This window comes from Cynocephalus volans, chromosome X, assembly GCF_027409185.1.
Source record: "Cynocephalus volans isolate mCynVol1 chromosome X, mCynVol1.pri, whole genome shotgun sequence".
In the NCBI taxonomy this organism is placed as follows: Eukaryota; Metazoa; Chordata; class Mammalia; order Dermoptera; family Cynocephalidae; genus Cynocephalus; species Cynocephalus volans.
The window spans coordinates 88348249-88362870 of NC_084478.1; the positions used below are offsets into that span (position 1 = coordinate 88348249).

The following is a 14622-nucleotide window of genomic DNA, read 5'->3' on the forward strand; positions in this document are numbered from 1 at the left end:
TTCTCTAGGAAAAGACATTTTACACACACACAGACACAGACACACATACACACCCCCCCAAACACACACACAAGGGGTCTTCAAAAAGTTCATGGAAAGATTTGTATTATCTATTAATCCCATTTCCATGAATTTTTTGAAGTATTCTTGTACGTGTGTATATATAATATAACCCGTTAACTATATGTGTTTTATGTGGATACTTATCATTGAAAATTCAGGGAAAGAAGTCACATGGAGATTGCATAAAGCCTCTTCCTTTCTTAGATGATTGTCTCTATTCTGTGAAACTGATAACACAATCCATCCTACTTTTAATTGCATATTTTCTCTGATTGCTACAGTCAAAATAAATATGTAAGTGTTAAATTTTTGATGATATTAAATTTAGTAATCTACATACAAGGATGCATTCTAAAGATTTCGACAAGGGAAAACAGTAGAAAATAAGACACCAGACTTAAATTCATACTTAAAAATGTAGACTCTAAAAAGAGTCGAACTCAGAGAGAGTAGAAAGGTTGTTACCAGGGATTTGAGGTTGGAAGAAATGGGGAAGTTGGTTAAAGGGTACAAAATTGCAGTTATAAACTGAATATATTCTGAAGACCTAATGTACAGTTTGGTAACTATACTTACTAATAATGTATATATATTTGAAATTCACTGTGAGTAGATCTTAAGTATATAGATATATTAATCAGCTTGATTGTGGAAAACATTTCACAATGTATACGTACGTCAAAACATCATGTTGTACACTTTGAATATATACACTTTTTATTTGTTAATTATACCCCAGTAAAGCTGAGGAAAACTGACATGGGCATGATGATGATATGAAAGGATTTGCAACTATTCTAGATGTCAGCCTCACTGGTGAAATCTCATTGCATTTTGTATTCATCAAACCAATACATGTTGGTCATGGTGAAACCTGAATAACTTGATAAAGAAATAAAATAGGCATAACTTACATGGGTTGAAAGTGGGGGTAGAAGGTCCTTGGCCTTTTTTGGAAGCTCTATTAGAAGATATCACATGAACTGTAGCAATTGTAAAAATAGTACTGTTGCCCTGCTTTTAACTATGAAGGCATTTATTCGGAATAAAGAAAAAAAATTTTCTGGAGTTTTCAGAAACAGTTGATCTACATTTGTCATACTCTTCCCCTGTCTCTCTGAAAACACCAAGAAGCTCTGTTTCTACAGTTTTCCTCCCAAATGCATCTTGACACATGGGCACCTTAGCTACTGTTCCTGTGCGCAGAGGCCTTGATAGTCTCCAAGAGATTTAAGAATTCTTCTTGAGCACTCTTTGCATATCAACAGGGAATTGGAGTAGTCTCACAGTTAGAAAATAGATTGCTAAGTGGCCAGAATCCAGTTCCCAGTGGTTTTCCTCCCTTGAAAGTTGAGGGAGGTGGGGGCGGGGAGGGCAGGGCGGCGGTAAACTCCTTTTCTATGTCAATCAATGAATTTTTCCCAGCTCCCCCCCTTTGCAGGCTTCTGGCTCTAATCTCATTTCAGGACACAACAACCTTGTAGTTCTCTGCAGGGACGCCAGGGAGCTGCTGGAGTATCCATTGATCTTCTAAGTGCTAGCCAGCAGGTCTAAGGGTCAGGGGCAGCAAACCGCAGTTGTGAATAGCTGCAGCTGAGGAGGAGATTAAACGACTTTAGCAAGCACAGCTGGCAGAGCTGGTGATGGGCCGTGGGCTAGTGCTCCTGTTGCCCTTGCTACTGGGGCAGCTCTGCTCCCAGCTCTCGGGAACCTCTGGAGATAGTATGCAGCACCAACGGGACCCACGGACAGATAACGGCAGCTGGGGACTGGAAGGAACACAGGATAATGGCTCAGTGGTGTCTGCTCACACACTCCTCTTCTCCCTGGATTACCAGCATGTGCAGGTCCCTTTTGAGATCACACTCTGGATTATGTTAGCCTCTCTTGCAAAGATAGGTAAGTGAGGGGTTTCCCAGGGCTCTCCCATAGAGTTGCCTAACAATAGGGACTCTCAGGGCTTTATGTTAAGAAAGGCACCCTTTGCATAAGAGATCACAGAAAGGTGAGCTTAAACATTTTCCTTCTACTTTCTGCCAAAATGACCTCTTCTTCACAGCTCAAACCCACTTGCCAGTAATTATTTTCAAATACCGGTGATCTCCCAGCGAAAGAAGGTGGGAATAGGCCCTATCGTGAATTCCTAAATCACAGGAATTTAGACTGCAAAGGGTCCCAGTTGTTCAAGGGTTGGGAGGAGGAGGCATAACTTTAAAAGGGAGAACAGAAAAATGTTACTATATTGATTCTGGATACTAATTGACGTGAGTCTTTAGGCAGTCTTTCCCCCTTCCCCCGCAACAGGAAGCTTGTTTTATTTGCCAGGTAGTGAGAAAGTGTGACAAGTCCGTTTCCCATTTTTTAAGATAAATGCCCTTTTGCCACCACTCAGAATTTAAAAGGAAAACCAAGCTAAGAATAAATCCAGCAAGTGGAATAGAAGAGCTGTTATATTTTAACTATTTAGCCTTTATGAATAACCTGAATTACTAGTAGCATGATTCTCCTAAGGAGAGTTATTCTCAGTTATTCCTTTTATGTTCTTTAATAATTTATTGGGCTTTTGCCTTGGTGATGTAAAAATTATGAATCCTTTAACAGTTCAAAGTGTTTATTATTGAGTGACTGTTTTTTTGTAGGATCAAAACCAAAAACAATTCTAGGAAACATGTCAGAATCTTTAGAATTTTGTTATTTTAAAATGAATTTATTAGTTCTAAAATAAATCATGTTTTAGCATTCCAAAATACTAGCTAAATGACTTTATTGATAACATAGCTTTAGCATTAATAAAATGCATTATTTAATGATGATACACACAAGATACATAGGTTCACATTATGATAGATTGTCAGAGATAGAAAAACCCTTAGATATTGTTCCCATCCAACCCCCGCATTCTCGTTCACTTTTATAGATAGGATTATCTGAGGCCCAGGGAGAGAGGATACTTTGCCACATTCATAAACCAGAACTAGAATGCTGGTCTTCTTTCTCCTTGATCAGAAATGCATGCTGTCTTGGGTGACAATAATTAGCACTTGTGGATAGTTAAGGCTCTTCCGTATTTTTTGCAGTACTAGATATATTTATTGCAATAGTCTAATTAAATGTTAATATCAGGATCATAGGGCAAAAGAGACTTCCTAATAGGTCATCCCTCTCCACTTGTTTAAGTGGGAATGTATTAAGCCACTACTGACACATAATTTTTTTGTCATAACCTTAGTAAGAGAATGTGAGTTAAAATTTTTTCTTTTTAGCATTCATTCATTCATTCATTCCACAAATATTTTCTGAACACATGTTATGTGTGGAGCATTATGTTGGGCCTATGGGCTATAGAACTGAGTAAGACTCCATCTTTTCTGTGAGGAGCTTTCAGATTGTTTTAATGCCTAGAGGAAAGACATGGTTCTGTTGAGGATAAAAAGGGAAGCACCATGATGTAGAGGTAAGAGCAGATTAATTTGACCTATTTAATACAAGAGTACTTCAAAAGTTTGTTGAAAAATAGAATTAAAAGAATATGAATCTTTCCATGAACTTTTTGAAGTACTATTGTATTTGTGCAAATTTAGGAGACAGTGCTTAGCACATGGCAGGCAATCAATAGGTATGTGTTGGATGAGTGAAATGCTTCTTTTTAATTTTTTTTTTTATTGAAGCATGAATGATTATACATATTTGTGGGGTACAAAGTTGATTATCAGTAGTTGTGTACAATGTGTGATGGTTAGATCAGGATAGTTAGTTAGCTTATTCATCATTACAATACATAATCATTCTTTGTATCAGTTAACCAATTTCTCATTAATTTCTCATTAGTGCCTCATTTTTATCATTTATAAAATGAGAATAACAGTATTTACCTTGCTGTGTTGGTGTGATGAGAGAATCAAATGAGAGAATATATGTGAAAGCACTTTTGCAACTATTGAGAATAAAGTTCAGAAGCCAGCTGACTTTCTTTTCTAAAAATGTGCTTATTACTTACTTGATAAGTATCTGTTCAGCTAATTCTATGTGCCAGCACTGTGCTAAGGAATAAATGTAAAAACTAACCTCAATCTTTGAGAAATTTGTAGTCAAATTAATTAACAAGTATATTCGAATGGGATTTCAGCATTGGTAGGAACTGGGGTAATGAGGCAGGGGATGGATTAGCCCAGATAACTTTTAAGGTCATTTAAATGGCAGAGAGAATTGATGATAATTTGTGTCATTATCTATAGGCTTCAGGTAAGCTAGAGCATAATGATGTGGTATATAACACAGGGAAAAGGCAAAAGAATATAGGATAAAACAAAGAACTGCTGCCATGTGGGCTGCTAGAGGTGGCTGCATTTCCCACATGGGATAAAAGCTCATGTGCTTCTAAGAGAGAAAACAAACTCTATAATTGAGATTGTATTTTGATAATTCAGTAGTATGAATTAATGTATGCCCAGGTCTGTAAAACAGTCCAAGTGGTAGTTTGCAGTAATTATAAGACCACTGGGCTAGGGATCAGAAGACCTAGCTGGGTTGTTATCCCAGCTCTGTCCCATACTTACTGTGTAATCATGAAAAGTTACCTTGGTTCTTTGGCCTCAATTTCTTTATAAATAATTAGGTATGATTCCTTATCAAGGAAGAATTAGTTATGATTACTAAAGGCTTTATCAACTCTTATTACACAAAGAAGACATTTGAATTATAGTTCTCAGTTACATACTCTTTAGGCTACTGATGTTTATCACTGTGATAGAGAAGAGCAGATTATGCCTTGTTTCCATTTTTAAATATGTGCCTACATTTGAAAATTTTTCAGTGGGTGCATAAATAATTTTGTTGTTAACTGTGAATCCTCTCATTCTATTAGTAATTTTTTTCCATTATAGAGACAAATGCCTCTATTCATGCCTCTGCATCTTTAAGTTATTATTAAAATGGAAAATATGAAAAGACTAAGAAGCTATTTTCAATCATGAAGCTTGACAAGAAGTATGACATACAGAGGTAACTGATAATGAAGATGTATAATACTCTTTTTTCTCTTTTGCAGGATTTCACCTCTATAATAAGATGCCCACAGTTGTACCTGAAAGCTGCCTCTTAATATTTGTTGGTCTCATCATGGGAGGACTAATTTACAGTTTAAATGACAAATCCCCACCAGTCATGGATAGTGACATATTTTTCCTGTACTTACTTCCACCAATAGTCCTTGAGGCAGGATATTTTATGCCCAGTCGGCCCTTTTTTGAGAACATAGGAACCATTCTGTTGTACGCTGTAGTTGGAACCATGTGGAATGCATTTGGAATAGGCCTTTCCCTGTACGGCATATGTCAGGTGAAGTACTTCAGCCTTCAAGATGTCTCATTGCTCCATAACCTTTGGTTTGGTAGTTTGATTGCTGCAGTAGATCCTGTGGCTGTACTCTCCGTATTTGAAGAAATTCATGTGAATGAGAAACTTCATATTTTGGTATTTGGAGAATCCCTCCTTAATGATGCTGTTACTGTTGTAAGTATCCCAGGCATTGGGCTTTTTAGGTAACAAATTAGGATTTTTAAAGCTCACCCCTGAAATTTAGATAAGAATTAAATTCTGGTTTAGGCCATAATTGAGCAATGTAGTCCTAGGAGTAAGTTTATGAATTGAGAGAATATGATTTAACAGTCTGTAATATGTTTTAGAAAATGACAGTGCTTTCTTGCTACTACATTAATCCTCTATGAGTTTATTAAGTGAAAACTGGGATAAACCTTCTGGAGGTCAGGGTCTTCCCAGTAACGCCAGATAAGAATATCTTAGCTATGCAGGATATCTTCATAGCCCATTAGAAAGTTTTCAGACAGAATAATGCATAGTTTGACAATGAACTGCAGAAATATATCTTGATGTGGGGAAGCTTTCTAGGAACTTATTTTGGGGGTGGAGAAATGGGTAGTTGGAGGGCTTCAAAGTTGAGAAACTTCAAATTAGAAGGATAGATAGGGTACAATTTGAGGCTTTTCTGATGCATATATTTGCTGTAATCTTTTCTTATGCAGGTACTTTATAAGCTGTTCAAATCTTTCTGTGAAATGCCATCTATCAAGCTGGTGGATATTTTGGCTGCCATAGGAAAGATTTTTTTGGTTGGAATAGGAGGAGTTTTCATCGGGCTCCTGTTTGGTGTGTTTGCTGCCTTTACCACCCGCTTTACCAAGACCATTCGGGTCATTGAACCTCTCTTTGTCTTCTTATACAGTTATCTCTCCTACCTGACAGCTGAAATGTTCCATCTTTCAGGGATTGTGGCGTAAGTATCTGGACAAGTTTTATACGTAAACAATTTCTTTTAAGTAGTGAGTCTGACTTTCCACTGAAAATTAGGAAATTGCATCTCCTAGATGTGGGAGGGTAATCTCCCAGCTACCTTGACTATATGGGTGAGGAATAAGGGGAGGAAATATGACTCTCTCATTGTATAATAAACATTCTGAGAATTTGGCATGCGGCTACCTAAGACAATTCACTGTCTTCGCAGGGGTAATCATTCTGCTAATAGATTAGTGTGTCTGAGCACAATAGCATTCCTGTGGTAAATAATTAGATGGCATACCGTGGAAATAAGCTTGGCATTAACTGTTCTTGTATAAATGAACTTTCTGCCATAACAACTAAAGTATTTTATTACTTCTCTTGTAAGCTATATAGAATATGCTATGTTTTTCTCTTATCCATCAGTGGCATATAACCGGTGATGTTAATCCCTCATGTCTAATAGTAAACTTGTAAGGCTAAATGCCCACATGGTAAGCTAAACAGTATTAACATCTAAATGCTTTTGCATTAGGATCTAGACAGGCCATCCTGTTTTGTATATTTTAAAGGAATAATCGAATGTGTTTTTTTCAGATGTTGCAGGGTTTTTCCAGAAGCTTAAAAAGAAAAAAAAAAAAATTGATTTAAGTTAAATTCCACAGAACTAATGCCTTTAGGTTAATCTAAGTTCTGAAAGGATTTAGTGTGAATAATATATGTCATGGTACAGTGGCTGGAATTTGTTTAGATGAAAATGTTCTAGGTTAAAAGCAAGAACAATTGCTTCTTAATTTGATAAGAGATACGGTTGTGCTTTAAATAGTTTTTGATTTTTATTGTCTGCATTACCTATTACAAAAGACAGGTAAAGAAAGCCAACAAATGTATGGAATTAGATGAAGCAATTTATTTAATTTTAATCCAGAGCATTGACCTGAACTTTTAAAGTGGTATCTTTCAAGTGACTTCCTTCTTTGAAGCACTCTGGACTTTCAAAAAACTTGACATTATGGAAGTTGTTGCCATGTCTGTGTTGAGTTCTGAAAGAATGAAACACAGGGAAAACAATAATGTCAAATCTCTTGCTTCCTCTGAAAATCTCCCGAAGCTTAACTTTCTTATAAGTGTAGGGTCTTTCCTTTTCAGTTAGTATTACAAGGATGCCTTGGGTCTATAATCTGATAATTTTGTTTCTTTTAACTACAAAAGGTAGTGAAAAAAGATATTCCATTATTTTCTATGGAGATAGGTTAACAAAAATCCATGAAATTATTTAGTTTTTATTCAGACCATGTATTAGTCTGTTTCTGTTGCTTGTAACAAAATACTTGAAACTGGGTGATTTATAAAGAAAACAAACTTTATTGCTTACAGTTTCTGAGGCTGGGAAGTCCAAAGTCCAGGGAGCACAGCTGGTGAAGTTCTTGGTGGTGGTGACAGTGACGGCAGGGTATCATATTGCAAAAATGGTGGAGCAGAGAGAGAGGGAGAGAGAGAGAGAGAGAGAGAGGGGCAGACTCTCCTCTCTCTTCTTTTCAAGCCCTGAGAACCACACCCCTGACCACCATTTTTAATCCATTCACTAAGACATGGTCCTACAATCTAATCACTTCCTCAAGGCTCCACCTTTCAATTATCATAATAGGATTTTCCACCCTCTTAACAGTCACAGTGGGGGCCAAGTTTCTAATACATAAAACTTGGGGGACACAATTCAAGGTCCAGGGGGTTTTGGGGGGTCATTATTCAAACCATTACAGACCATCTTAGCCTAGGGCTTTGGGTATATTTTTGTTACTTAAAAGTTGTGGTAATACCCTTTTTAAAAATATACACCTGTATAAACTGTGTTTGTTGGGGGGTAAACTATGTCTTACCTAATGTTCAATTATTTTAAATACTGTTGAAAAAGAAGAACATGAGCACAATTTAAAATATTTGAGTGAATCCTCTTTGAAACATTGTATTAATTGGAAAATTGATTAGGCTGAATGCACTGGATTAGGAAATTGGACACTGATATTTGGGTCACCTAAATGACCAAAGCAGATAGATAATGAAGATATTGACACATAATTTAAATGGATAAAATAATTCAACTAATAGTCAATAAATTTTAAAAATTAATTTGAAAAATTAAAATTCTGTCTTTTGTGACGGAAATAGAAAACCTCCTTCAAATCTTTCTGAGCTTTACTTCCTTCATCTTTTAAGTGTGGATAATAATACCTATTTCACAGTATGATTGTAATAAAATAATGTATTAACCAAATGTGATTTAAACATGAAAACTAATTTTTAGTTATTCTGTAGTTATTCATTGATTGAATCACTGTGTTGAGCATGAGGCAAAAGTATAATCATAAGTAAAATGTTACTTTGGGAAAGATTTCTCTTCCTTCCATTTTGTTCTATTGTCCAATAATTTGAAAAATGAAGCATGAAATGTCTGCACTCATTCAAGCATTGATCACTTTTCACAAATGAGCTGTGTTTGAATCAGTCTCTACCTGAAGAATTATTGGTTCTCAGAATGGCCAATATCATCATTGATTTGTGTGTGTGTGGGGCGGGGGGAGACAAGGAAGCAACGTTACTATGTGAAAAGCAATTAAAATTCTTTCAGGAGAATTGTGGGATTGATCACTCTTTTTAGCATAAGACTGTAAAGCATCCAGTTTTAATGATAGTTGCTTTTAATAGTAGTATGTTGCACCCATTATAGAACTCATTTTATTTCTTTTCAATTATGAATTGTTTCTGAAGTCAATAAGTACACATTTACTGATATTTACTACTACTCAAAGATAGATTTTGTTAAATTAAATTGACTGCTACTATAGACATTTTTTGGTAAAAAAGCTACCCATCAGTCCCATTAATTACTAAATATAAAATTTATGCATGCAATATTAAATAAGAGGTTATAATAAGAAAACATTACATTATGACATATATTTTCATATTATCAGTTAATAGCTGTTAGTGTTTTTTTGAGATTAATATCAAAGGCCAGATCTCTACTTTGAAACTTGAAAATATGTTTTTAATCATCATTATATTATCACCTTTTTTACCGCTTTGTAAATATGAATTTGCTTCTCCGATTTTCAAATAGGTCTGTGTTACATTCAGAAAACTGCTACTTTGCTTTTGTTGCCTACCAACATAGGTAGGAAAACAATTTTTGTTAATTAACTGTGGTTGGGTCAGACAGCTGTGACTGTCTAATATTGTTTTTGAGACTCTCGGAAAATAATAGGCATTGTTATTAAATGTCAGGTTGACACCACTTCTTGGCAGAAGAGACAGAGGAACAACTATTCCTGTCTGGTACCATTTTTATATACAATTAATGACGTGCACCATTTGCTGGCTCTGCAGATAGTATTATATCAAAGTTACAGTGCAGTAAGCAGCAGAGCAATTCATTTCTCACATTCTGCTCTTGTATTATAAATATCCTTAGATAAAGGATGATGCTTTCTACAGAAAATTGTCTTTGTGATAAGATTTTTTTGTGATTTTTATTCATGAGCTTGAAAACAATTCTTTCACATTCCAATGAAAAATTCTAATTATAATTAAAATACTCAAAGGGTATTCTTTTTATATGTAATTTTCTTCCTCCCACCAAAAGAAACAAAAACAAATCTCCTATATTCTGGAAGAAAGAGGTTCTTTATAGAGTATGAGGATTCAGAAAGATGTTTTTGTGCAGTGACAAATGGTTTTTGTGTGATTTAAGAACTATATTATAAAGCTATTTTTGTGCATTTGAACTACAAAATCAAAGAACTAGAATTTAAGAATACTCTAGCTTAGGTCTCCTAATGATGATTCTGTGATGAGTTTGAGCTGTATCGGTTGCTAAATTTCATAATTAATTTGTTTTATAATGATGCTTTATCCCAGAAAGTGACATTCATAAGCACAAAAATGCCCGGTATAATGCAGTTTCTATACCACATTATAACTTTGCTTAGCTTTCAAAACTGTTGGAATTGAGTAGAAGTTCCTTTTTGTTAGCTCAAATGGTAGGACTCTACGTACCTGTGGAGCATAGAGCTCTTTCACTTTCGGAAGAAGTTTTCTTCTATCCCGCTGACACACAGATGGCTTTACCTGGCCACTGTGATCTCCGTTATCTGTAGCTTCCCAATATGTACCCTCTATTTACTTTCTAGCCTAGTTACAGAATACTAGATCTTAAATACTAACCTTAAATTTAAAATGAAGTCCTAGCTCAAAATAAATAAAATAAGAAATTATAGCTGAAGCCCGTATTTCATTATTATAGTAGACACTACTAGCTTGAGAATATTCTCAAAGACACCAAGCAGAATCATAGAATACCATAAAATATTTTCTTTTTTATTTCTTTTGAAATTTATTAAACTATCTTATAGTCATTTGAAGTAGTTGATGGGATACTTGTACATTTAATCACTGGTATTAGAGCAAACAACTAAACAGAGAATCACAAAGCTTCCACTGCTCACTAACCCCCCTTTTTAATCCAAAATCCTCAATACCATAATAAAATAGGATCTGGTGGATGAGTCTTCAGGAAAGCTTCTCTGGCCCACCCAGCTTGCTCAATTACAAAACTGCAACATCAATGATGATCTCAGGAAAGAACAACTGCTTTTTGCTGAGAATGATGTGAGAAGCAAGATCAGTAGCAAGACTTGCATGCAGAGAGGGCTCAATTGTCACTTTTTTTAATGAATGTACAAATGAGTTTATGAATGACTAGGGGAATTTTAGGTAAGACATCATGAGGCTGCTTCTGTAAAAGAAAGTACTTATGTTAATCATGCTTCTATGACTCATACACAGCCTACCTACCGTAAAGAGAAATGGATCCAGGAAGTGAGTAGATGACATTCTTAAGTACCCTATGCTTAAGGAAGAAGGTGAAGTGAATTTCCTAAAGATCTGTAAATGAGTCAATGACAGACATGATCTTTTAGAATTAAATTACTAACAAACTCTTTTACACATATGGCAATCAATACTTGAAAGTTTAATTAAAATTCAGACTCTAATTTTAATGACTGAGAAATCTTATTGAGTTCATCAAGAAACAAACATGAAATGAATTAAGATGGTACATAAAAATCAAGGCTAATTCTATTAAGAAAAAAAGGACTTAGAATAAGCTATGATTTTTATTTTTTAAAATCTTATTTTATTTATTTAATTTATTTTTTATTGCTTATGAATATTCATGGGGTACAAATGAAATTGTCAGCACTGGTGCCTAAGATGTGATGGCCAGATCCATACTGGCAGCATGTCCATTACCACAAGTTGTGATTATACCCCGTGTCCCCCACCCAGTTATCCCCCCAATTATCCTTGACCTCTCTGCCCATCCCCCATTCTGCACTCCACTTTGTATCCCTAGGTATGCTCTCTCCCTCTGCAAGTCCAACGCACCACTGTGGTCTTTCTTTCCTTCCTTCTTTCTCTCTTAGCTCCCACATATGAGTGAGTGCATGTGGTATTTTTTCTTCTGTACTTTGCTTATTTCACTCAACATAAGTTTGTCCAAGCTCATCCATGTTGTTGCAAATGGGAGAATTTAATTCTTTTTTATGGCACAGTAGTATTCCATGGTGTATATACACCACATTTTCCTTATGCAATCGTCCATTGATGGGCATTGGTTCTCTCCCATGTGTGTCCTAGAGAGTTCATACATTGCTGTGACTTCTGCACAAAGGGATTGTAGTAGCCTAATAAAATGTGTTTTGACAGTGTGAAGTACTTTATAGTGATCTAGGACAATGGTATTCAAAGTGTGGCCCACGAACCTGTGCTGGTCCATGAGCTGTTAGTTAGCATAGAAATTGAAAACTTTTATAGTGTTTAATACTCTGTTAAATATGATTTAAAAAGTCTCATTTTTTAGTTTGTTTTTGTACTAATTTATTTTTATTGTAATTAACAGAAACTGGTCTTTTGTTGTAGATAATTTGAGAAGCACTGATCTAGGCCAAAGTGAGTCTTGGAAATAGCTGTTCAACATCTTTATTAAGCATTTTAAGTAAAGGTATAAGGCACCTTATCAGGAGCTGGTCATATGAAGATGAATAAGGCTGAGTTCTGTATGAGTCCAGCAGGGTCAGATGGGTGGTAGGTGGTAGATTATAGTGCAGTTTTATGGATCAGAAAGAGAAGTTAACTAACTTGCCTGAGGTTTTGCACCTAGCAACAATCAGTCTGCATGACTGATGTGATTGTGAAACCCTGCTCTGATTGTTGTTAGGTGCATAACCTCAGGCAAGTTACTTAACTTCTCTTTCTAATCTGTAAAATGGGCATAATAAGTAATGCTTAATTGATGCAGTTGCTGTAAGGATTAAACAAGCTAGTGTATGTAAAGTGATATGAATAGTGAGTGCATGCTGTACAGGATGTGTTCAGTGAGTATTAGCTATTATTTGTAGGGAAGAAACATCTATATGAGTAACTATGATACAGGAAAGAGGTGATGAGAGTCATTTGGTAGTTGCGAATAAATTTCTGTAAGTGACATAGGCTTCACAAATAAGGAAACACTTGAGTTGGTCTTTGAAGAAGAAGTATGGTTTAAGCAAATGGAGAATGGCTAGAGAAGCCTACTTCAAAGAGAAGTGCTTGATCTTGCACAAAACATTTTTGGGGTTTTAATTTTCTAAAGGAACTCAGTAGATTAAGAGTAGTTACTGGGGGGGAAAATATTTTTCATAAAAAATGGCACTCAAAAAATTTGAATTTTGTGACTCATTTGTCTGGATTTAGGTGGCTGGATCTTTAGTTTTCTAAAAATCTATTGCTAAAATGTCATAGAGAAGGAAAAGTTTGATTTAAAATACTTTTATGATTGCTTTGACCTTCTTGGATTGCTAGATGGGGATTATAGAAGTCTTTAAAAGTGAATCTATTAGACTAACCACCTGTATCATTAAGGTTAAAGCATCAATTATTCAATTGTAATCAAAGGGCAAAAGTTTAATTGGCATCTTGCATTTCTAAATTGACCTTGGATTTATGTGATATTTGGATTTGAGACAAAATGATATAGCTGGAGGAGATGCAGTTTCTTGATGACTTAAAAACATCTGATTTTGAAATTTGGCTCCAGGCTAGTCTTTTATCCAATAAAAACCAAAGGAAAAACTTATACCCTCAGCACTGCGGGACTTCTAGTTCCTGGGATGTACAGCTCAGCCTGGTAGTACTTATTAGCTACGTTCTGGGTTAAATAAGGTTTGTGTGATAGTCTGGGAATGCAACTACCATTCATAACATTGATATTTTCAAATTATGAATAGTAGACTTTTGGAATGCATCACATTCACGAATGTATAAGTTGTAGACTTCTCATATCTAATTCCTGAGAAATGCGAAATATGGCTGAAGACCATATATGGTTTTGTGTTAGAAATGAATAATCATTCACTAGTAGTTGTGTTTGTATTCTATTGGTTTGTGCTTTCATGTATTATGTATGTATTTATTCTTGAGATCAAGTCCCAGAAGCAACAACCATATAAGGTGGAAAAGGTCTGGTGATGTTGGAGTGAGGGTGTTGCAGAATATATTCCAACAAATGAAACAATCATTGCAGAACAAACATACTTTTTGTGTTTCAGAAAATAGTTCATTATTCATTACAATTAAATTATTTGAGGTATGATGATCTTAGTTGTTTTTTTTTTTTTTAAAATAGGTTAGAGATGGAGGAAGGTGGTATTAGGGTAGTGGTCAGGACCATAGGATTTGAAATTAAACAAATCTGGGTTCAAGTCCCAGGTCCATCACTTGCTAGCTGTGTGACCTTGTTGTGAGCATCTCATGAGATATAAAGGGCTTACTTAGCACAGTACCTGGCCCTTTACAAGAACTCAATAAATGGTATATTGTTATTTACTGTTTACCTATCACCCTTAAAAATATGTGAACCTTGTGCTCTATTAAATGCAATGAACCTGATTTTTAAACTATACTACAAAGCTATAATAACCAAAACAGCATGGTATTGGCATAAAAACGGACACACTGATCAATGGAATAGAATAGCGAATCCAGAAATCAACCCACACACCTACAGCCATCTGATCTTTGACAAAGGCACCAAGCCTATACACTGGGGAAGAGACTGCCTCTTCAGCAATTGGTGCTGGGATAACTGGATATCCATATGCAGGAGAATGAAACTAGACCCATACCTCTCACCGTATACTAAAATCAACTCAAAATGGATTAAAA

The 14622-nt window shown here is 35.4% G+C and overlaps 1 protein-coding gene across 1 annotated transcript in view; it reads left to right on the forward strand.

The window, feature by feature from the left end:
• The first annotated feature begins 1706 nt into the window (after positions 1-1706).
• The window catches only part of LOC134368121 (sodium/hydrogen exchanger 2-like), a 62179-nt gene continuing 49263 nt past the window's right edge, over positions 1707-14622 (forward strand). Inside the window, exons 1-3 of the mRNA XM_063084690.1 lie at positions 1707-1962; positions 5111-5574; positions 6105-6355. Of these exons, the coding sequence (XP_062940760.1) occupies positions 1707-1962; positions 5111-5574; positions 6105-6355 (971 nt within the window). The remainder of the gene's footprint in view (positions 1963-5110; positions 5575-6104; positions 6356-14622) is intronic.